At 40.9% G+C, this 26,044-nt stretch overlaps 1 protein-coding gene across 1 annotated transcript in view; it reads right to left on the reverse strand.

The window, feature by feature from the left end:
* The window catches only part of LOC133630601 (segment polarity protein dishevelled homolog DVL-3-like), a 68,219-nt gene that overhangs the window by 33,822 nt on the left and 8,353 nt on the right, over positions 1–26,044 (reverse strand). The window contains exon 2 of the mRNA XM_062022185.1: positions 18,004–18,073. Within this exon, the coding sequence (XP_061878169.1) occupies positions 18,004–18,073 (70 nt within the window). The remainder of the gene's footprint in view (positions 1–18,003; positions 18,074–26,044) is intronic.

A 26,044-nucleotide genomic window follows, 5' to 3' on the forward strand; every position in this document is an offset into this window, starting at 1 on the left:
AATTGCATACCTCTTAAACTTTAATATCATCGAATATTGAAACAAATACATTCCAAACATGTTTTTTGTTCAAATAAAAGTAATTACTCAAATATCTGCTTGAATTCTGATGTCAAAGCAGTTTATTGATCAAATTGTACGATGTAAAAATGACAATGATTTTGCGGCAAAAAACTGGCAGCTCAGTTGCCAGAATTTTTTATGTAAAAAAACAGTGGTACTGTTTTTCCAGTTTAATGCTGTAAATCCACCGTTCATATTTACTGTAAAATTCTGGCAACTGAGCTGCCAGTTTTTTTTTTACCGTAAAAAACAGTATTTTTTTTACAGAAATATGCTGTAAAAAAAACAGCAATATTTATGGTAAAATACTGCCATTTTGTTTTTACTACAAAATCTGCATATTTATTATTTTTAGGGTGTATGTGAACATTTTAAATAATCAAATGCATATGCAACTGATAATAGCAGTGTTTCCCATACTCTGCCAAGATACCTGTGGCGGTGGGGACGTGGCTATGGGCGTGGTCACCATGACATCATCGAGTAATTTGCATAATTTACTACAATGATATGATTTTCTCTAAAAAGGCTCAAAAAATGTATACTTACTAATTAATAATAACAGTTTTGTTTTAAACGTCCATCCATCCATCCATTTTACAATGTAATTACAACACTTTATGTACATATTTATGTACAGATTTGAACAATAAGTTATTCACTGAAATATATTTATTAATTGTGGTTCTTACATCTTATAAAAATATAAAAAAAATATAAAAGCTAAAATGTCTCTTAAAGCTCTGCCCCTTTAATTAGTGTATACTAAATAATTTAACTTTAGCCTACTACTACAACCATATTATTTACCAGCAACATAAAGTGAAACAGAGGCAGAGGTGTCCTGCCACAGTCAGTAACAAATAAACAGAAAACAGTAGTGGTGGTAGATAGACACACAGCTTCATCAAACATCTGATCCACTGAACAAAGAGCTCCAAAAATCTTGATCCAACACTTCCCTTTTGTAAAGTAAATCTGAACAGCCTATATGGGCATCTACATCAACTATATGATTTGCCTGAGAAGCTGGACAGGACAAAAAACAAAAAACAAAAAAAAACGTAAAAAATAAATACATTTTGTGGCGGCCTTAATTCTTTCGTGGCGGGCCGCCACAAATAAATGAATGTGTGGGAAACACTGAATAGGTATCATGAGGCGAATCCTTACACACTAATATTTATATATTAGTCGCTGTTACAAGCAGCCATAACTATGACGTGGCCCTCAGTGAAAACGAGGTAGCCACACCTTGTTTACATGTCTTTTCACGTAAGTGAGGTTTATTTGTTGTAAAGGCGTGTTCAAAGTACAACAGAAGGGGAAAGGCTACTTGATTTCCACACACACAACACGTGATCAGTGTGGAACTACTTTGTTCTTTGCTTGTCTGTCTTGTAGCTCAGAGATGAATGATGCTGACGTCTACAAGCGGCCTCAAGCACATTTTGTCTTCCAATTCAACACATTGTGAATGATATTCACCATAGTTGGCTTAAATGGACTGTTTGCACAGTACATTAACCACAAAGTGCTTCCAAATGTTGCGCTTTTTGAGACTGATCCAATGGTGATTTAGTGCGACGGAGCAGCACAGACGAAGAGTCATGACTTTTAAAATGCTACTCGTTGTGATCCGAAGTCAACGACACTGCAGCCGTTGTGCACACTTGCAGAGAGCCTGATCAGACTGCATAAAAGGCCACGTTAATGTCATTTATTCAGAATTCCGCTGGAGGTGCGCAAAAAATCTGCTGTTGGTATAATGCAGGGGTGCCCATTACGTCGATCGCGAGCTACCGGTCGATGGTGGAGGGTGTGTCAGTCCATCGCCAGCCAGGCATAAAAAAAAAAAATAGACCTAAAAATTAGTAGCGATGTCCGATAATATCGGACTGCCGATATTATCAGCCGATAAATGCTTTGAAATGTAATATCGGAAATGATCGGTATCTGTTTCAAAAAGTAAAATTTATGACTTTTTAAGACACCGCTTTACGGAGAGGTACACGGATGTAGGGAGAAGTACAGAGCAGTTGCGTCTCCCAGTCATACTTGCCAACTCTCCCAAATTTCAGTGCCCCTCCCGAAAATCTCCCGGGGCAACCATTCTCCCGAATTTCTCCCGATTTCCACCCAGACAACAATATAGGGGGCGTGCCTTAAAGGCACTGCCTTTGCGTGCCGGCCCAATCACATAATATCTACGGCTTTTCACACACACAAGTGAATGCATCGCATACTTGGTCAACAGCCATACAGGTCACACTGAGGGTGGATGTATAAACAACTTTAACACTGTTACAAATATGCGCCACACTGTGAACCCACACCAAACAAGAATGACAAACACATTTCGGGAGAACATCCGCACCGTAACACAACGTAAACACAACAGAACAAATACCCAGAACCCCTTGCAGCACTAACTCTTCCGGGACGCTACAATATACACCCCCCCCCCCACCTCAACCCCGCCCCACCCAACCTTGCCCACCTCAACCTCCTCATGCTCTCTCAGGGAGAGCATGTCCCAAATTCCAAGCTGCTGTTTTGAGGCATGTTAAAAAAATAATGCACTTTGTGACTTCAATAATAAATATGGCAGTGCCACGTTGGCACTTTTTTCCATAACTTGAGTTGATTTATTTTGGAGAATCTTGTTACATTGTTTAATGCATCTAGCGGGGCATCACAACAAAATTAGGCATAATAATGTGTTAATTCCACGACTGTATGTATCGGTATCGGTTGATATCGGAATTGGTAATTAAGAGTTGGAAAATATCGGAATATCGGATATCATCAAAAAAGCCATTATCGGACATCTCTAAAAATTAGCGATCATCAATCTTCACCAAGACGTCACTTTCGTCACTTGATTGACATTCACGGCCCCCAAGGGTTTTGTGAGATGACGCTGGCTGCTGCCAGATCATTATTAAGAAAAAATGACTGGCAGGAAGGCGAGAAACACTTTTTATTTTAACGGACTCTCGCACCATACCTGCCGGAAAAACTCTGAAGACCGACTGCACAGTTCCTGTCTTCACAATAAAAGCGCTGCTTCATCCTGCCTGCGCTAACAAAATAAGAGTCTGAGAAAGCTGGTGTACACAAGCTAGCAAGCTACGGAGTTTGCCGCCAATGTATTTCTTGTAAAGTGAATAAAAACGAGTATGGAAGCTGGACAAATAAGATGCCAAAAACCAACCACTTTCATGTGGTATTGGACAGAAAGTATGACTTTTTTTCCCTCCTCCATTTGAAAATCTGGACGTTTTAATCACTACTGTCTGATTCCAATCAATGCAAGTCATCAGAATCAGGTAATACTAGGGTTGGGCGATATATCGATATACTCGATATAGCGCGGGTTTGTCTCTGTGCGATATAGAAAATGACTATATTGTGGTATTGGAGTATACGTTCTCACGCAGTTGCTTTTAGCTGCGGGCATTACACTACATGCTCTTCTCACTCTTTGTCTCTCCTTCTCAATAAAACAAGCGCACCTTCTTACATACGTCACATATGCAGCGAGCAGAAAGGTAGCGGCATGGGTAACGTTAGCTGTGGTGCGAGTGGTAATACGAGAGAAAGAAGGTGCGGATCTGGTAACAAATGAAGGAAGAATTAATTCCCAAGAAAAACAGCAGGAGGTCCATCGTCTGGCGGTGGTTTGGCTTCAAGCGGGAAGATGTCGAAATGACAACCGTAATTTGTCAAGTGTGGGGCAAAAGCGATGCTACAAAAAGTAGCATTACTGCTAATATGTAGCCTCATTTGAAAAGTCACCCGCTAGAGAATGAAGAGTGCTTTAAAGTAACTCCACATGTCAACATCTCCGTTCAGTGCCACACCAACAAAATGCAGAGGCAACCATTTCCACATCAACACTGTATGAAAAAAATAGTCAACAACAGAAGGGGATAACGTCCTCAGGTACCTACCACATAGCGAAGGACATACACTATTTGATTTCCTATTATGCAGCTCATTTTTATTTGACACTTATTGAAATATCTTGTGACATCATGCACAAAAGTGCACTTGATTTGTTTTAAACTATTGCAGTGTCGTTCTGTACAAAAAGTGCACTTTAATGTCATCTTAGTGACATCATGCACAAAAGTGCACTCATAGCTTGTTTTAAAATGTCTGACAATCTTGCACTTTCTGTTTTGGAAATGCATGAATGTTTGTGCCACTGCTTAATAACTGTTTAATAAATACACTTTTGGTAAATTTACTTAGTTGTGATTTCCCTCTCCGCATGAAAGTTTAAAATGAGCATATATTAATGCAGTATGAAGAAGAATGTTTTAATGTAGACACATAGAATCATCATACTGCTGTGATTATATGCTTCAAGTGTTCATTCAAGGCTAAGGCCAAATATGGAGATATATACCGTGTATCGTGACATGGCCTAAAAATATTGAGATATTAAAAAAAGGCCATATCGCCCAGCCCTAGGTAATACACCAACTTATATTCTTGTCTTCATGAAAGAAAGGAATCTATATGAGTTAAACATGCTTGTATTATCATTAAACACCTTTAACTTGTTAACAAAAACCTCTCTTTCACAAATCAATAAGTGTAAATTATATGTATATATATGAATGTGGTAGATCACCTCGACTTGGTCAACTGAAAAGCAGCCCTGGTATAATGCATCAGGCCATCAGGGTGTTGGCTGGCTGCTGTGCTGTGGTGATAGCAGACCAAGCCCCTTGGACCCCAGAGAACCATCAATCAACTCATTGAAACAACAATATAGCAGTGTAGGCAAACAAGCCGACAAACTGGAACAGAAATAACATTTGGAGGTCAGTGGAATTTTAAAAACATGAGCTAGACATATCCATATGCAAAACAATTTAAAAATATATATATATTTGTAGGACACCAAAACTTGCAACCATAACCTGTTGCCTAATAGTAATTAAATGTCCATCACCAAACCTCTTTGTAGCCAGAAAAGCAGAAATTATTTAAATCCTTTTGAGAGGTTTAATCTAGTTCCATGGCACGCAGTGAGTCTCTTTGGCACGCTGTTTTTTTGTCCTATCCTGTGATTTCACTTGCAGTTAATCCAATTTCAACACCAAGAAAAGGAGGGAGTGAGGCTGCGTGCTGGTAAACAGATGCCTCTTGTTTCAGGGAAACAGGAAAATAGTGGCTGAGGGAGCTCTAAGCGATGGTGTTGCGTGAGTCGACTTGTGAGGTGGAGGATTTTAGGGATAAAACTGAAAGAAAAACAGCACATGGAGTGCTGCAGCAGCAGCCTGGGTTCATTAGGTCATAATGATATTATCGCGCGGATGCACCGGGCCCTGGAGATGGGACGTGGTTGCGCTCGTAAGCCAGACAAACGAGATGTACTTAGCAGTTTTTTTCATGCGAGCTGCAGGGAGTCAGATGTGGATGTCTTAGGCGTCGCACAACTGAACAGTCCATGCATGCGGCGCTGGCCTGGCTCGCAGGCCAAACGGGAGACACAAAGTATGCTGTGGTTCACAAACACTTCCTTTGTGGGGGATAACGAGCCATGTGGCAAACACAACACACTGACGAGGAGCTCTGACGAGAGGAAATGACTCCTGGCAAGACAAAAGTGGGTGAATGCAGAGTTCCAACGTTTGAATAATGCGATTATGATGACAGAGAATCTCAATGAGGAACACAGAGCACCATGGGAGACACAGGAGTGTCACCGTGGCAACCAGGCCATAGCGAAAAAAAACAAACGATTGCTTGTCCATTACCTCCACCAAGTTAAACCAAGAGGAAGGAGGTTTAATATGTTGCTCCTAACCCTGAGATCATAAAGCATAATGTAGGTGTCAAACTCTTTTATTGAGGGTCACGTCACTGTTATGGCTAAAAGTTTGGGGTCACCCAAACAATTTTGTGGAATAGCCTTCATTTCTAAGAACAAGAATAGACTGTAGAGTTTCAGATGAAAGTTCTCTTTTTCTGGCCATTTTGAGCGTTTAATTGACCCCACAAATGTGATGCTCCAGAAACTCAATCTGCTCAAAGGAAGGTCAGTTTTGTAGCTTCTGTAACGAGCTAAACTGTTTTCAGATGTGTGAACATGATTGCACAAGGGTTTTCTAATATTCAATTAGCCTTCTGAGCCAATGAGCAAACACATTGTACCATTAGAACACTGGAGTGATAGTTGCTGGAAATGGGCCTCTATACACCTATGTAGATATTGCACCAAAAACCAGACATTTGCAGCTAGAATAGTCATTTACCACATTAGCAATGTATAGAGTGTATTTCTTTAAAGTTAAGACTAGTTTAAAGTTATCTTCATTGAAAAGTACAGTGCTTTTCCTTAAAAAATAAGGACATTTCAATATGACCCCAAACTTTTGAATGGTAGTGTGTATATATATATATATATATATATATATATATATATATATATATATATATATATATATATATATATATATATATATATATATATATATATATATATAAGGGGTGTAACGGTACACAAAAATTTCAGTTCGGTACATACCTCGGTTTAGAGGTCACGGTTCGGTTCATTTTCGGTACAGTAAGAACACAACAGAATATACATTTTTTGGTTATTTATTTACCAAATTTGTAAACAATGGCTTTATCCTTTTAACATTGGGAACACTGTAATAATTCTGCCCACGTTAATCAACATTAAACTGCCTCAAGTTGTTGCTCAGATTAAATAAAATTACAAAACTTTTCTTCTACATATGAAAAGTGCAACATTAAACAATTTCAAGTCAACTCATCATGCTTATTTTATTACAGCATTTGGGAAGCCTGTAGTTGATTTTCATTATGTAAATGTTATATTTTTATCAACATGTGATAGCATGGACCCTGCCATTCAAAACTAGGCTGCTCCATTACTAATGATTAATGTAACTATAGCTGAAAAAAATAGTACAATAGCAATAGGAGAGACTATTCAGCCCTGAACACCATGGAGTTCATGTAGGCCTTATGATGCAGTTACATTATTATATCAACTATCAGAGACAGAAACTCTTCATTTAACATAATGTCCTTTTTTGCTGCTTCAACACAGCTCAATCAACACAGAAAAAGGTAGAGAGAAATAACAGACAGACAGGGCTTTGCTGTCCGTAACACACACACACGCACACGCACACACCGCAAAATGAGCTAATGTTACACTAAAAGCTAATTGGCCTTCACCTCAAGCCAGGACTGCGAGCGAGCTGAAGCTGCTGTTTATGTTTCTAGAAGGTCAACGGGCTCATAGTGATGTTACTAGTAGTTGACTGGGAGGTGTTCATTATCATTTGGGGAGAGTCCGCTGCCTGATGCTTACCTGTTAAACGCTAAGCACTGACTACTTGCGCTCTGAATACGCACTGCTGATTGGCTGTTACCGCTCTGTTTGTAACCAATCAGATGGTTGTGTGGGTGGGACAATGCTGGGTGCTGTGTAGAGTACTGACAGACAGGCAGAAGAAGCGAAACAGCTTGTTAAGACTTTAGCTAAGGCGGCTACTTTATATGTTCGTGTGGAAACTTGTTCGGTACACCTCCGAACCGAACAGAAACCGAACCCGCCGTACCGAAACGGTTCAATACAAATACACATACCGTTACACCCCTAATATATATATATACACATCCATCTTCTTATCCGAGGTCGGGTCGCGGGGGGCAGCAGCCTAAGCAGGGAAGCCCAGACTTCCCTCTCTCCAGCCATTTCGTCCAGCTCCTCCCAAACATAGTCTTCCCAACGTGTCCTGGGTCTTCCCCGTGGCCTCCTACCGGTCGGACGTACCCTAAACACCTCCCTAGGGAGGCATTCGGGTGGCATCCTGACCAGATGCCCGAACCACCTCATCTGGCTCCTCTCCATGTGGAGGAGCAGCGGCTTTACTTTGAGCTCCTCCCGGATGACAGAGCTTCTCACCCTATCTCTAAGGGAAAGCCCCGCCACCCGGCGGAGGAAACTCATTTGGGCCGCTTGTACCAGTGATCTTGTCCTTTCAGTCAGAACCCGAAGCTCATGACCATAGGTGAGGATGGGAACGTAGATCGACCGGTAAATTGAGAGCTTTGCCTTCCGGCTCAGCTTCTTCTTCACCACAATGGATCGATACAGCGTCCGCATTACTGAAGACGCCGCACCGATCCGCCTGTCAATCTCACCATCCACTCTTCCCTCACTCGTGAACAAGACCCTGAGGTACTTCAACTCCTCCACTTGGGGCAAGATCTCCTCCCCAACCCGGAGATGGCACTCCACCCTTTCCCGGGCGAGAACCATGGACTCTGGCACGTTGTGTAAATGGTAAATAAAAACAGAATTCAATGATTTGCAAATCCTTTTCAACTTATATTCAATTGAATAGACTGCAAAAACAAAATATTTAACGTTCGAACTGGAAAGCTTTGTTATTTTTTGCAAATATTAGCTCATTTGGAATTTGATGCCTACATCATGTTTCAAAAAAGCTGGCAAAAGTGGCAAAAAAGACTGACAAAGTTGAGGAATGCTCATCAAAGACTTATTTGGGATATCCCACAGGTGAACAGGCTAATTGGGAACAGGTGGGTGCCATGATTGGGTATAAAAGCAGCTTCCATGAAATGCTCAGTCATTCACAAACAAGGATGGGGCGAGGGTCACCTATTTGTGAACAAATGCCTGAGCAAATTGTTTAAGAACAACATTTCTCAACCAGGGGCAGCACGGTGGAAAAGGGGTTAGTGCATGTGCCTCACAATATGAAGGTCCTGAGTTCGATCCTGGGCTCGAGATCTTTCTGTGTGGAGTTTGCCTGTTCTTCCCGTGACTATGTGAGTTCCCTCTGGGTACTCCGGCTTCCTCCCACCTCATGGGTGTCAAACTCTGGCCCGCAGGCCAAATTTGGCCCGCCGTGTAATTTCACTTGGTCCTTGAGGCGATATCAAATTAACACTAGAGCTGGCCCGCCGATTATATACAGCGGCGGTGCCGTGGTAACACCGCATTCACCGCTAATTCTCATACTTGCCAACCCTCCCGGGAGACTCCCAAATTTCAGTGCCCCTCCCGAAAATCGCCACGTCCACTTTTCATACAGTCCAACGAGTGCTGGCCTAGTCACATAATATGTGCGGCGCTACAAGGTGTGCGTGTGTGAGGGGTTTGGCGGTAGCGGGGGGTGTATTTTGTAGCGTCCCGGAAGAGATAGTGCTGCAAAGGGTTCTGGGTATTTTTTCTGTTGTGTTTATATTGTGTTATGTGTGGATGTTCTCCCGAAATGTGTTTGTCATTCTTGTTTGGTGTGGATTCACAGTGTGGCGTATATTTGTAACAGTGTTAAAGTTGTTTATACGGACACCCTCAGTGTAACCTGTATCACTGTTGATCAAGTGTGCATTGCATTCACATGTGTGTGCGTACAGAAGCCGCACATATCTTGTGACTAGGCCGGCACGTTGTTAAAATGGATGAAAAACGGACGTGACAACAGCTCGTAGAGGACGTTAAAAGCAGTGCCTTTAAGGCACGCCCCCAAGACTGTGGTCCGGGTGGACTACGAGATATAATGACTGATGAACACCTTTGTTCGATAATGAAGGTTGCCTCAGCTCAAAGCCTGAGCCCCAACATTAATGAACTAGCATCCAAGAAAAGATGCCAGGTATCTGGCTTGGGCACATCAGATTAGATCAGTGTGTTGCAAACTGAGCAGTTTAAAGTCCTGAATGGTTGGTTTATTCATTGTTATTTTATTTTCAAATTTATTAGCCTGTGGAAAAAGTTAATGTTGATATTTACCTCAGAAGGCTGCAAATAGAAAAGAGGCATTCAATTTGTATTTAAATTGTATTTGATATGCCATTGATATTTTTTAATTATTATTATTATTATTTGAAACTGGATTTTGCATGTCACTATAAAGTTATATAAGCCTTGCTTGTTCAATATTCAATGCTAAACTTGTTTGGGTCCCTATTAAAAGGTTAATTTGTTCAACCTTGGCCCGCGGCTTTGTTCAATTTTAAATTTTGGCCCACTCTGTATTTGAGTTTGACACCCCTGTCCCACCTCCAAAGACATGCACCTGGGGATAGTTTGATTGGCAACACTAAATTGGCCCTAGTGTGTGAATGTGTTGGCCCTGCGATGAGGTGGCGACTTGTCCAGAGTGTACCCCGCCTTCCGCCCGAATGCAGCTGGGATAGGCTCCAGCATCCCCCGCGATCCCGAACAGGACAAGCGGTAGAAAATGGATGGATGGATGGATTTCTCAACGAGCTATTGCAAGGAATTTAGGGATTTCATCATCTACGGTCCGTAATATCATCAAAGGGTTCAGAGAATCTGCAGAAATCACTGCACGTAAGCAGCAAGGCTGAAAACCAACATTGAATGCCCGTGACCTTCGATCTCTCAGGCAGTACTGCATTAAAAACCAACATCAGTGTGTAAAAAACCTGCTCAGTGGCCTAGTGGTTAGAGTGTCCGCCTTGAGATGGGTAGGTCGTGAGTTCAAACCCCGGCCGAGTCATACCAAAGACTATAAATAATGGGACCCATTACCTCCCTGCTTGGCACTCAGCATCAAGTATTGGAATTGGGGGTTAAATCACCAAAATGATTCCCGAGCTCGGACACCGCTGCTGCTCACTGCTCCCCTCAGCTCTCAGGGGGTGGAACAAGGGGATGAGTCGAATGCAGAGGGTAATTTCACCACACCTAGTGTGTGTGTGACTATCAGTGGTACTTTAACTTTAAAGGATATCACCTCATGGGCTCAGGAACACTTCAGAAAACCACTGTCATTAACTACAGTTAAAACTCTACTATGCAAAGCGAAAACCATTTATCAACAACACCCAGAAACGCCGCCGGCTTCGCTGGGCCCGAGCTCATCTAAGATGGACTGATGCAAAGTGGAAAAGTGTTCTGTGGTCTGACGAATCCACATTGCAAATTGTTTTCGGAAACTGTGGACGTCGTGTCGTCCGGAACAAAGAGGAAAAGAACCATCCGGATTGTTATAGGCGCAAAGTTGAAAAGCCAGCATCTGTGATGGTATGGGGGTGTATTAGTGCCCAAGACATGGGTAACTTACACATCTGTGAAGGCACCATTAATGCTGAAAGGTACATACAGGTTTTGGAGCATCATATGTTGCCATCCAAGCAACGTTATCATGGACGCCCCTGCTTATTTCAGCAAGACAATGCTAAGCCACGTGTTACAACAGCGTGGCTTCATAGTAAAAGTGTGTGGGTACTAGACTGGCTTGTCTGCAGTCCAGACCTGTCTCCCATTGAAAATGTGTGGCGCAATATGAAGCCTAAAATACCACAACGGAGACCCCCGGACTGTTGAACAACTTAAGCTATACATCAAGCAAGAATTCTACCTGAACAGGTCTCCTCAGTTCCCAAACCTTTACTGAGTGTTTTGAGGAAAGGCCATGTAACACAGTGGTAAAAATGCCCCTGTGCCCTTTTTTGCAATGTGTTGCTGCCATTAAATTGTAAGTTAATGATTATTTGCAAAAAAAAATTAAGTTTCTCAGTTCAAACATTAAATATCTTGTCTTTGCAGTCTATTCAATTGAATATAAGTTGAAAAGGATTTGCCAATCATTGTATTCTGTTTTTATTTACAAATTACACAACGTGCCAACTTCACTGGTTTTGTACACGTGTGTGTATATATATATATATATATATATATATATATATATATATATATATATATATATATATATATATGTATGTATATACATATATATATGTATGTATATATATATATATGTATGTATATATATATACATACATACATACATACATACAGATGTGTGTGTGTGTGTGTGTGTGTGTGTGTGTGTGTGTGTGTGTGTGTGTGTGTGTGTGTGTGTGTGTGTGTGTGTGTGTGTGTGTGTGTGTGTGTGTGTGTGTGTGTGTGTGTGTGTGTGTGTGTGTAAAACCCCTTCAGCATATCCGTATGTGGAATTAAATGATAGAATGGATTAAGCAAAGAAATTAAACAAAGCACCAATATGATTCAGTTTAAGAGACTGTTCAGACTACAAGTGTTCACAAAGTACACAGAAGAACAATTTTTTTGAGATAAAGATTTATGAATTTAATATTTATTTACTTACTATGGTATATTAATTATTTATTTTGTATTTATTCACTGTTCTGTTACAGCGAACAAGGAAATGGGATAAAATTGCTATGGTATGAAAAGGGGTAGGATTAAATAAGCTCTGCTTCTTCCTACTCCTTTTCGGACATGCTGAAACAACTGGAAATATGTGATGCATTACATTGTATCGTATACATGTTCCAAATAAACTGAAACTGAACTGTTAGAAAGCCCACTATTTTGCCAGTTTTTTTCTTATGCTTCACTGATAAAGAGTGTCCTTGAACGCAGCATAAAAACACCTTTGTGTCATATTCCTCTGGGCATAGAACCATCACTCTGTTCTAAAAGAGCACGGCTTATTGGTTCAATGTACACAATTGAATATCTTAGTTGATCGGACAGTAATGTGTTTACATAAGTTTATTTTGGGGTATGTCGGGGGGGTTTTTTAACGGGGAAGAGACGTTAATGTCGCAAGCTACCGGTCGATCACAGAGGGTGTCAGTCCACTGTCAGCCAGGCATTGAAAAAATAGACCTAAAAATTAGCTATCATAAATCTTCACTATGACGTCACTTTCGTCACTTGATTGACGTTCGCGGCACCCGAGGGTCTTGTCATCATCATCAATGATCATCAATGATCATCACCATTGTGTGTTATACTCAATGGTTAACTGGACGTCTTAATGCGCTCGACGCCTCAATCATTGGTATGTGTTCATCTACAAAACCATTCTGGGTAACACTCCATCTTATCTGTCTTGTCTTTTAACAAAGAAACAAGGAAGTCACAATCTTCGTTCAATGAATGTTCTACAATTTGTCGTCCCCAAAGTAAGAACTAAACTGGGCAAGAAAGCATTTAGTTTTCAGCACCGAAGGCTTGGAATAACCTACAATCGAATCTTCAACTTCAAACCCTTATTAGTTAAATTTAGTTTAAAGCTTCTGTGAAAGGATTGCAGTCTACCTTGTCTGTATGCACGTGTTATGTGAGCAAGTTTTAATGTTGTAAATTTGATGTTTTATGTGTTGTTTACTGTGTTTAATGTAACCTTGCTACTGCCCTCTTGGCCAGGTCTCCCTTGGAAAAGAGATATTTGATCTCAATGGGATTTTACCTGGTTAAATAAAGGCTAAATTAAAAAAAAAAAAAGTGCGGCCGTAGCCGAGAGACCTTGCACAACCCTCCGCCAGCAGTCAGGGTCACCCATTGCAGAGCCCAGCTCTGAAAACAAGGATCCCAGTGTCCCGTGCGATTACTTCGGGGTAGGTGAGGCGACCCCTGGTAGATTGTTTCCAAAGGATGAGCTGTGAGATCAGCTCTGTCTTGGCACGGAAGCAGTGACCAGCAAACTGTGCGCGACCTTGGCTCAAACGGGTGCTTGCTCAAGATAGGTTGCTGTATATTTGGTCAAAGGTGGGATGGGAGACAGCCACGACAAGCCTTGAACCCTTCGAAGCAGGTTGGTATAGCAACCGTCAAGGCGTTTGTGAAGGCGCGCATTGAGGGTTCAGATCTCGGAGCCGTACATGAGGATGGGTTGGATGGTAGACTTGAAGAGGTCTAACTTAAGTGAATTGGGCAGATTGGAGTGCCATATGCTGTCCATTTTATTACATGCTTTCCAGACTTGGGCTTTCCTGGTACGGAAGTCATTACCGGATTCCATGACCTAGGAACCGAGGTACTTAAAATCGTCAACTTGCTTAAGTGGGGCTCCAGATTTGGAGGACAGTTGTAAAGCAGTTTTGGTTGAGACAAATTCTGTCTTCAAGGAGTTGCAGTGGAGACCAACGCAGTTAGCGACATCATCTAGAGCAGAGGTGTCGTTTTCACTGAGGGCCACATCGCAGTTATGTTTGGCCCCAGAGGGCCGCGTCTAACAGTGAATACTATTATTACACCATTTTTTAATGCATTTTATTAGTAGATTTTTTTTTTTAAACTAAAATGTAAAAAAAATATGGTAAGTTGCAATAATTTCACCTCAAAATTAAATGGAAAAACAGTGCTGCTGTTTTTAATGGTAAAAAAAAAAAAGTCAGCTCAATTGCCAGAATTTTACTGTAAAATTACAAAAAAAAATTTTTACCGTAAATAAAAAAAATTCAATTTTACAGTAAAATTTTGGCACCTGAGCTGCCATTTTTAGTGTTTATTTTTCTTTAAAAATGGTTTCAATGTTTGATAATATATTTTTGCATAATTAGACAATACTTAAGTTAGCATAATTTGCGATTACATGGGAGTACAATTTTTTCCCCCTCCCAAAATAGAAACAAAAAATACATTTAGTGAGAAAAGTTACAGTACTTTATTCATACATATTTCCAGGCTTTCAAGGGCCAAATAAAATGAAGTGGCGGGCCACATCTGGCCCCTAGGCCTTGACTTTGACACCTGTGCTCTAAAGCATGGAGAAAGGCCTCTGCATCTGCCGACGAGTTGGATGGTATTGCAATGTCATCTGCAAAATCAAAATCTGTGATGTAGTTCGCCAGGTGTCTGCGGCTGGTTCGGGGCTTTAGTAGCAGCCCCGTGTTTTTGTTAGCATCAAGAGGGTCTTGTAAGATGACTCTGGATGCTGCCAGCTCAGAGTGAAGGAAAAAAAGGCCTTCAGGAAGGCGAGAAACAGTTTTTATTTAATCCGTACCTCCCGTCAAAAGCCTAAAGACTGACCGCACAGTTCCTGTCTTCACAATAAAAGTGCAGCACCATCCTGCCTGCACTAACAAAATAAGAGTCTCCGAAAGCTAGCGCAAACAAGCTAGCAAGCCACAGATTTTCCCGTCAATGTATTTCTTGTAAAGTGTACAAAAAGGAGTATGGAAGCTGGACAAAAAAGATGCCAAAACCAACCACTTCAATGTGGTATTGGACAGAAAGGAGGACTTGTTTTCTCCTCCACAATGTAAAATCGAAAATGTGGAAGTTGTCAGCACTACTGTGAATCTTGTCTGATTCCAATCAATGCAAGTCATCAGAATCAGGTAATACACCAACTTATATTCTTGTCTTCATGAAAGAAGGGAATCTATATGTTAAACATGCTTGTATTTTGTAAACCTTTAACATGTGAACAAAAACGGCAAAATAACTAAATACATTTGAAAAAAACAGACACACAAAAAAAAGATATATATATATCAGGGTTTCCCGCAGCGCTTTGTTGAGCCACCGCCTAAACTAAAGTCTTACAAGCTGCTCCGCTTAGTTCTGCCTCTGCCTCTGTCAGTAGGTCTCTGCAGCACCCAGCATTGTCCCACCCACACAACCATCTGATTGGTTACACGCAGTGCGGTAACAGCCAATCAGCAGTGCGTATTCAGAGCACATGTAACAGCCAATCAGCAGTGCGTATTCAGAGCACATGTAACAGCCAATCAGCAGTGCGTATTCAGAGCGCATGTAACAGCCAATCAGCAGTGCGTATTCAGAGCGCATGTAACAGCCAATCAGCAGTGCGTATTCAGAGCGCATGTAACAGCCAATCAGCAGTGCGTATTCAGAGCGCATGTAACAGCCAATCAGCAGTGCGTATTCAGAGCGCATGTTGACGTTCTAGAAACATAAGCGGCAGCTCAGCTCGCTCGCAGTCCTTGAGGTGAAGGCTAATTAGCTTTTAGCGTAAGTTAGCTCACTGTGCGATGTGTGTGCATGCGTGTGTGCGTTACGGACAGCAAAGCCCTGTCTGTCTGAGAGAAAGACAAGCATTATTGACCTACAGTTAACAACTAAATTATTTCTCTCTACCTTTTTCTGTGTTGATTGAGCTGTGTTGAAGCAGCAAAAAAGGACATAATGTTAAATGAAGAGTTTCTGTCTCTGATAGTTGATATAATAATGTAACTGCATCATAAGGCCTACATGAACTCCATGGTGTTCAGGGATGAATAGTCTCTCCTATTGCTATTGTACTATTTTTTCAGCTACAGTTACATTAATCATTAGTAATGTAGCAGCCTAGTTTTGAATGGCAGGGTCCCTGCGACCACATGTTGATAAAAATATAACATTTACATAATAAAAATCAACTACAGGCTTCCCAAATGCGGTAATAAATTAAGCATGATGAGTTGAACATATGTTCAAAATATGTGGCCCCACTTTTAACTCTTTTTTTCAAACACTTATTGCAAACGCTTACTTACAGTAAGTCATTAATTTGACTTTGTAAGTCATTATTTTGACTTAGTAAGCCATTATTTTGTCATTATTTTGACTTAGTAAATTAGTAAGTCATAATAATGACGTACTTAGTATCTCAGGTAACTAGGAGTGTTTTGTTTTTACTTTACGGAAAAAATATTGAGATATATATTGTATATCTGCATTCAGCAAATGGAGCGGAAAACAAAACCAAAAGTTGTAGGCTTCCTCAAGCAACGAAGCCGGCCTTCACCGCAGTCTGTAGTCTATTGCCCCCCCAGGCTGTGGTGGCAGCGACGAGGTGGAGACGTGATGGCCGAGTTACACCGATCCTTACACCCACCCACCCCCTTCCCAGTTCCCCTCCCCCTGGAGAGTCACCACCTTAACTAACACATTTTCTGGGGGAAACACTGCATATATATATATATATATATATATATATATATATATATATATATATATATATATATATATATATATATATATATATATATATATATATATATATATATATATACACACACACATATACACATAGTGTTTAGAGTGTCTGCCCTGAGATCGGTAGGTTGTGAGTTCAAACCCTGGCCGAGTCATACCAAAGACTATAAAAATGGGACCCGTTACCTCCCTGCTTGGCACTCAGCATCAAGGGTTGGAATTGGGGGTTAAATCACCAAAAATGATTCCCGGGCGCGGCACCGCTGCTGCCCACTGCTCCCCTCACCTCCCAGGGGGTGAAAGGGGATGGGTCAAATGCAGAGGACAAATTTCACCACACCTAGTGTGTGTGTGACAATCATTGGTACTTTAACTTATATGTATATATATATATATATATATATATATATATATATATATATATATATATATATATATATATATATATATATATATATATATAATATATATATATATATGCAGTGTTTCCCCCAGAAAGATCACCTCGACTTGGTCATTTAAAAAGTAGCTCGCCTGCTGAAAAAGTGTGGGCACCCCTGGTATATTGTATTTATGTTAGCATTCAAGCTAGCAAGATAGCGCCAGTCTGTCCGCGAGTTAATCAAATTGCAGTGAGTAATCACGGTTTTTCGATAATTCTAATTTTAAAACAGTAATACTAACCGTCGAGAGTTTTATTGTGGTTATCATTAGTCTGTTTATTGTTATAGTTTTAAAACAAACTAATACAAATGATCATGTCATGTTTCAGGAAATGCTTAACCGTTATAAGTTCCATAGGTAAAAATGTATTGTAAGTGAAGAAATGGAAGACTGGATTGTGCTCAGCTTTAGACGATGCACTGTTTGTAATCAGCATAAATGCGGTTTGTTGGTGTTGACGGTGATTTGTGTAACTTTTACCAAGTTAACTTCCGCATACTTGCATGCTCTGTTAACTTATGTGTCGTATTACACTAGGCGGGCGCTATCAACCCCCATCTGGCATTGTAGTTTGGCCTTGGCAGAGGTCTGCGCTCTACAGAGAGCACACATCTTGCTGAGCTACAGACTTTTTCATGGCGACGCCAAGATTTATGTACAGTATTCATACTAAAAGTGCAACGTTAGATTCCACCGTGAATAAGCAACCAGAAAATTAACTCCCAAGTATTTGGACTCACCCATGACACCACACGTCCATTAAAGCAGGGCAGCTTGGCGTTGTCGTCCGATATTTCCTCTTTTACCACCCTGTAAAGTGAACAAAAGCAGGGTTTCAGTCAACCTTGACCAAGACAAAAGCACTCTCAGGGTAATAAAACCTGAGGCTGCATTTAGAGACAGGCAACCACGACAGACACTGACAAATGGGACAACCTGATTTAATAGTGCACTCGCTACACAATGCCAGCAAAGTTGGACGGTTGCTGCCTTGTATTGTCCAACCAGTACAATTTCATTCCTGGCTTTTGCTTGTATGATTGCGACAGCATCTGTATTGGATTAAGAGATCAAATGTGCTCTTACATAGAGAAATGGGGGCAAATCTGGCATGAAATGGTGTCAGACAGCTGGGATGAATCGGCGATGCTTTGAGAACTTTCCTGCCTGGCTGGTCGCCATTTCTTATTGTAACACCACTTGGCTCGCAGGTGTATTTACAGAGTATCCTTTTATCTTCCACTACAACATTTTCAGAAAGAAAATGCTGACGGGGCTGGACTTCTTATAATTGGTCCTATTTTGTATATTTCCAGTGAACCGGCGTACTTAGTAGACTTTTGATTTTGGTCTGTTTGGTCAGGGTTCAGGAGCGCTAGGTTGTTTTTAAGGACCATCTGCAAAAATGCCGGTCAAAGATCGCTATGACAGTGCTCCAGTGTTTTTAAGAATCTGCTGCAAAAAAGTGAGTCTCACAAGTTTCTGTAACTGAAATCGCAGGGCACTAGTTGAACAGCCCAAATAATGAAAGAGAGGACCTTAAAGGGGGAAGTGCATTTTTTTTCATTGACAATCATTATGAGAGACATGACGGATGGACTTTTTTTTAATGCATTCTAAATATTAAATAAACGTAAATAAAAGTACCCTTCAGTACCCAATGGCGCCCATAAAATCTGATAACTAGAGATGTCCGATAATGGCTTTTTTGCCAATTTCCGATATTGTCCAACTCTTAATTACCGATTCTGATATCAACCGATACCGATATATACAGTCGTGGAATTAACACATTATTATGCCTAATTTTGTTGTGATGCCCCGCTGGATGCATTAAACAATGTAACAAGGTTTTCCAAAACAAATCAACTCAAGTTATGGAAAAAAATGCCAACATGGCACTGCCATATTTAGTATTGAAGTCACAAAGTGCATTATTTTTCTTAACATGCCTCAAAACAGCAGCTTGGAATTTGGGACATGCTCTCCCTGAGAGAGCATGAGGAGGTTGAGGTGGGCGGGGTTGAAGTGGGGTTGGGGGGGTTGGGGGGGGATGTATATTGTAGCGTCCCGGAAGTGTTAGTGCTGCAAGGGGTTCTGGGTATTTGTTCTGTTGTGTTTATGTTGTGTTACGGTGCGGATGTTCTCCCGAAATGTGTTTGTCATTCTTGTTTGGTGTGGCTTCACAGTGTGGCGCATATTTTTAACAGTGTTAAAGTTGTTTATAGGGCCACCCTCAGTGTGACCCGTATGGCTGTTGACCAAGTATGCTTTGCATTCACTTGTGTGTGTGAAAAGCCGTAGATATGTGATTGTGCCGGCACGCAAAGGCAGTGCCTTTTAAGGTTTATTGGCGCTCTGTACTTCTCCCTACGTTCGTGTACCACTCCGTACAGCTGTGTTTTAAAAAGTCATAAATTTTACTTTTTGAAACAGATACTGATAATTTTCGATATTACATTTTAAAGCATTTATCGAGATGTCCGATAATATCGGGCTGCCGATATTATCGGACATCTCTACTGATAACCATTCAAAAAGCGGCGACAATACTCCATTTACATTTTGTGACTTGAATATTAACCAAGTATTAGTGATATTGTTATTATAAGTGCTAACGCAGACAAACAAATTTTAGCTGTGGTCAAAGAGAGCTAACTAGCTTGTCCCTCTATTTTGACGTCATTGGATGCTGGGCTGCTTTCTCGCCTTTAAGTAAGGTTGTTCCGATACCAATATTTTGATACCGGTACCAAAATGCATTTCGGTACTTTTCTAAACAAAGGGGACCACAAAAAAATTGCATTATTGGCTTTATTTTAACAAAAAATCTTACGGTACATTAAACATATGTTTCTTATTGCAATCAAAGAACAATTTAGTCCTTAAATAAAATAGTGAACATACTAGACAACTTGTCTTTTAGTAGTAAGTAAACAAACAATAGCTCATAATTAGTGTGCTGACGTATGCAGTAAAATATTTTGTCATTTATCATTCTATTATTGTGTCTACATTATGAGGGACAAACTGTAAACATTGATTATTAATCCACTTGTTCATTTACTGTTAATATCTGCTTATTTTCTGTTTTAACATGTTCTATCTACACTTCTGTTGAAATGTAATAATCACTTATTCTTCTCTTCTTTGATACTTTACATTAGTTTTGGATGATACCACACATTTAGGTATCGATCCGATACCAAGTAGTTACAGCACATATGTCAGAGTCAAGGCCCGCGGGCCATATCCGGCCCGCGAGAAGGTTTTTTACGGCCCTTGGGATGATCTTGATTTATTATTAGAACCGGCCCGCAGACCGCAGATCTTTTACACGCACCAAGCGGATGCCGGTCCAAGGTTCCGAAAGGGGGCGAGCGGCCCGCCGGGACGCGCCTGCCGGCCGAAGGGCTGCAGCCCGGCCGTCAGTCGCGGAGCCCGCCGTGCCACGCGCGCCAAGGGGGCGGGCCGAAACCCGGCCCCGAGGCCCTGAGACTTCTGCTTTGTTTCCCCAAACCGCGCGTCACCGCCGGGCCCGCACCACCGTCGGGCTGCAGCCCGAGCGTCGGTGGCGGAACCCGTCATGTGCCGCGCGCGCCAAGCGGAGCGGGGGGGTCAAGCGGGCCGAAACCCGCAGGCCACCCCCTCACCACGAGGCCCTGAGACTTCTGCGTTTGACCCCTACGCGCGGCCCGTCGGGACGCGCCCGCCGTCAAGCCACGAGGGCCAGCCGTCGGGTCGCGGAGCCCGCCGTGCCACGCGCGCCAAGGGGCGGGCCGAAACCAGCGGGGGGTTTCGGGCACCCAACTCGCCTCCCTCCCACGGAGGGAGGAGGGGGGTTTAATGTGAACATTACTGTGCAATCACATATTTAGAGTTTTTACTCAATTCAAGTTTAAAAGTTAAAGTTTAATATTTGTTTTCACTGCATGTTACTTCTCCTTAAACAAAGTGTTGTTTTTGATTTATAGATTTTTGCACTTTATTTTATTGTATTTCAATTTAATTATATTTTAAAAATATTTCAGTTGAGTGGATGATAGAAAATTGCTATTATTGTTTTTTTCTTTGAAGTAAATTTAGCCCACTTTTGCTAAAATAGAAAATATAGGCTACTGATGGTGCCTTGAATACCGGTTTCTTTCATTTAATGTTCATGTTATGGGGATTTTTATATAAAGGAAATTTGTCTTTTGTGTCTGTTGAAAATTAAAGATTACTGACAGAGCCATAAGAAAATATTGCTTTATTTATCTGATCATATTGGAATATATTTGTTAGGTTTTCAGTAGGTTCAATTAGGTTCACTAGACTATATGCGTCATTTAAAAATTTTTCAATGAACATTCGAACAGTCCGGCCCTCGGCTTGTAGCTAAATTTTTTATTTGGCCCTCCGTCCATTTGACTTTGACACCCCTGAGTTACAGGATCATACATTGGTCATATTCAAAGTCCTCATGTGTCCAGGGACGTATTTCCCGAGTTTACACGATATGAATTCTAAAAAAAGGAAAAAAGTTTTTGTGACGATAAAAAATATCAATGTAATCATAGTAGTATCGACTAGGTAGGCTATTATATTGTATCATTACAGTGGATGTCGGGTGTAGATCCACCCGTGGCGTTTGTTTACATTATGATGCCGGTGAGCTATTGTATCCTCCTACGGTTGTGTAGTGAAGCATGTTTAGCTATTCCTTGTCCTGCAGTGATAATGATACTTGTAAGAAACTTACTTTATTTGTCCCCATGGAGGCCAGGATTAGTGATTTGGAAGTAGCTAAAACACTGTGGATGGATGTTAGCCTCTATGTCTTAAAGCACCTCTTCCTGAGGGTGTTTCAGTGTTAAAACTTCACCTTTACCTTTACTTTTTACACCAAAATGCGTCCGTTCTCTCTTTTCTGTCTACACACTGTCTGCTTGTAAGTACTCTGCGTGTGTGTGCTGCCGAACATGCTCCTCTGCTCGTAAAACCATCAATGTCACGACATGACGATGCGCCGTCATGCCCGTTAAAAAAAACTAATTAAAAAAACATGGGGAACCGTTACTTTTCAAATAGAATGTAGTACCGTTTTTGATGCATTAGTACTGTGATACTATACTAGTACCGGTACACCGTACAACCCTACCTTGGAGTATGTGAAAGTTTATTCTAGATCATAAAAAATGCCTCTCACCTGGATGGTAGAAGGATGAGGACATGATTTGACAAGTTTGTCAACTTCGGCATTCAATTTAAACCTGGAAATGGCAAGAAAGACACGAAAAGACGCTTGGTTCCATCCCCCTTTTTTTTCCGCGAGGAATATATAATCGAAACGGGAATAAATCAACATCCTATCAGTTGGCATCCCAGTGACAGCAGACATTGTACATAGGGTTGGGTATCGAGTATCGAGTATCGATTGGAACCGGGACTAACTTTCCGATTCTCCCGGTATCGTTCAAAAGTTTAAATTTCGACTCCTATTTTCGATACCCAGTCCGCCGACCGGGAAAAAAAATTAAATAAATAAAAAAATATGTCCGCCGAACCGGAAGAAGAAGCCGCTGAGCACCAACGAAGAAGCGCCCACCGCCGGAAGTGTTAGCATAGCCGAGCGAGTCAGTCAAGCTCAAGCATGGATAGCGGGCGTCGGCGGTCGAAAGTGTGGCTTTACTTTACAAAAAAAAAAAGAAATAACCGCATTATAACAGAGCTCCATGTCCATCAAGAAACGAGTGGAGAGAGAGCTGCAGATGTACCAGGACGTTCCACCGATACTTAAGTCTGACGACCCTGCTGCATGGTGGTGGTCCGGTGGAATCAACAAAAGACTTATCCTTTGCTGTCAGATCGCGCTTTCTCCTATTTATGCGTTCAAACTTCTTCCACACCCAGCGAACGTGTATTTTCCACAGCAGGAGACACTATCTGTCCAGAACGCTCACGCATGCTGCCTGAGAAGGCGGATATGGTCATTTTCCTAAACAAGAACTGTCTCTGATATTATACTGTACCTGCTGCTAATCTGGACTGGGTTTTGCAAGTTGTTTCTTATTGTTTATTTGCTTTTCTGCACCAGGTTAGCCCATCAGTGGGAGCACGGTAACATTTTTAAGTACCTGCAGCATCATACACTTGTGTGTGTAAATGTGTTTTCATGAGGTTTTCAAAAATAAAGCTCTCTTGAGGAAAGTGTACCCCTGGGAAAATGTATTCATAATTAATAATATTTATATTCAAATTCATAGATTTGATATTTATATTCTAGTTGAAAACAGCCCTGTGAGGAATTTATAGTAAAGATCATAAAAAGTTAATAGAATTAAAATTGATGGAGAATGTCAGACTATTTCATTCAGAAAGACTGTACGTTAGCTAGCTCATTTAAAATATCCTAAAGTTTTTTTTGACCCTGCCTCTTAAGTGAAGTGTGAAGTGAATTACATTTATATAGCGCTTTTTCTCAAGTGACTCAAAGCGCTTTACAGAGTGAAACCCAATATCTAAGTTACATTCAAACCAGTGTGGGTGGCACTGGGAGCAGGTGGGTAAAGTGTCTTGCCCAAGGACACAACGGCAGTGACTAGGATGGCGGAAGCGGGGATCGAACCTGCAACCCTCAAGTTGCTGGCACGGCCGCTCTACCAACCGAGCTATACCGCCCCACAAAAAGAATCGGAATCGAGAATCGTCAGGAATCGGAATCGAAACAAAGAATCGGAATCGGGATTGGAATCGTTCGAATTCAAACGATACCCAACCCTAATTGTACAGTAAGTGATGTTTCATGATGTGTGTTGTCTCTCGTGAAGTCAGTGATGTTGTCGAAGGAAAGGAGAGAGTCCTGATGTGTATTTCAAATTATTGCGCCACCGTATGCTTAAAATGAGTAAAATACGTAAATATTACATGTTATTATAAATGTGCCTGTTACTACATTACATATATACTGACAGTGTGTAACTACAACATTGATGGAAGTGTTTGAATGTATTTTTAAGCCCTCTATTGGCAGAATAGAGCGACTCCTATAGGCTCCATTGTAAGCTGACTTTTGATCGCATTTATTTACGAGTTAAAATGCATTAAAAAAAAAAGAATAACATGTGTGCTTGTCTTACATAAGGATGGCTGTGAATGATGAGTACAATTCCAAAAAAAGTGCAGTTCCCCTTTAAAGGGGTCCTATTGCGCAAACTAGAGATGTCCGATAATATCGACCTGCCGATATTATCGGCCGATAAATGCTTTAAAATGTAATATCGGAAAATATCGGTATCGTTTTTTAAATTATAGGTATCGTTTTTTTTGGGGTTTTTTTGGTTGTTTTTTTTTTTAAATCAACATAAAAACACAAGATACACTTACAATTAGTGCACCAACCCAAAAAAACGCCCTCCCCCATTTACACTCATTCACACAAAAGGGTTGTTTCTTTCTGTTATTAATATTCTGCTTCCTACATTATATATCAATACAGTCTGCAAGGGATTCAGTCCGTAAGCACACATGATTGTGCTTGCTGCTGGTCCACTAATAGTGCTAACCTTTAACAGTTAATTTTACTCATTTTCATTAATTACTAGTTTCTATGTAACTGTTTTTATATTGTTTTACTTAATTTTTTATTCAAGAAAATGTTTTTAATTTATTTATCTTATTTTATTTATTTATTTTTTTAAAAAAGGACCTTATCTTCACCATACCTGGTTGTCCAAATTAGGCATAATAATGTGTTAATTCCACGACTGTATATATCGGTATTGGTTGATATCGGTATCGGTAATTAAGAGTTGGACAATATCGGAATATCAGCAACAAAGCCAATTATCGGACATCCCTAGTGCAAACCAAACTTTTCTTAGCTATTGGTACTTGCTGTTGTGTTTTGGGGCTCTGCATAAGTCTCGAAAATTTGAAATAAAAACCATGAAGTCATTGCGGGGTTATTTATAAAATAATCTTGCCTTCCTACTTCCGCCAAACGAGCTGTTTGGAATTTGCACAAGCTGACGTCACCGGTTGGGGAAAAATGTCACCGGATTATCCATATATTGTATAAATGTACCCAGAATGCCTTGACCGTGTCTGCCATTCTAGTCTGCACTGTAGTCAAAAAGCTCCTTCTTTTTGGGCATTCATCGTCTGCTGTTGCCATTTCTAGCACAAATTAACGTGTAGTCTGAATTTATATCGCTCAGTAGACTCGCTATGGAAGCGCTAAAAACTACAACAAAGATGGCGTATAAAAAGGCGCTTTCGAAGTGGAGGCATGTAATTAAGACCCGCCCACAAAACGGCGCATCCTCAAGAGATGGTCAGAAAGCGGCTCAGAAACGGTGCGTTAAACATCATCTATGCAACATTTAGACCAAAGAACCACCAATACCGGTTATGTAGACCACAAGAAGGGTTTTAAATGTCGAAAAAAATCTTGATATGACTCATTTAAATACTCCTGCCACTAAAGAAGTTGGACGGCATCTTAAGTAAACACACTGAATCACTTTACAAGAAAACTGTGTCGGTGCCAAAAAGGAGAGGACTTAAAAAAGTGCCTTGAGGAACGCTTCAATTACGTAGATCAGGGGTTCTTAACCCACTCAAATATTAACACTGAATTAGTCATCTTACGCTTGATTATAAGCGTAAGATGACCACTACCGCCAAAATCGCTGCCGTTGTGTCCTTGGGCAGGACACTTCACACTTGCCCCGGCTGCCGCTCCCACCGGAGAATGAAGGATGAATGAATGAGTTGTAAAAATGAATGATGGGTTCTCAC

Source organism: Entelurus aequoreus, linkage group LG16 (assembly GCF_033978785.1).
Source record: "Entelurus aequoreus isolate RoL-2023_Sb linkage group LG16, RoL_Eaeq_v1.1, whole genome shotgun sequence".
Classification (NCBI taxonomy): Eukaryota; Metazoa; Chordata; class Actinopteri; order Syngnathiformes; family Syngnathidae; genus Entelurus; species Entelurus aequoreus.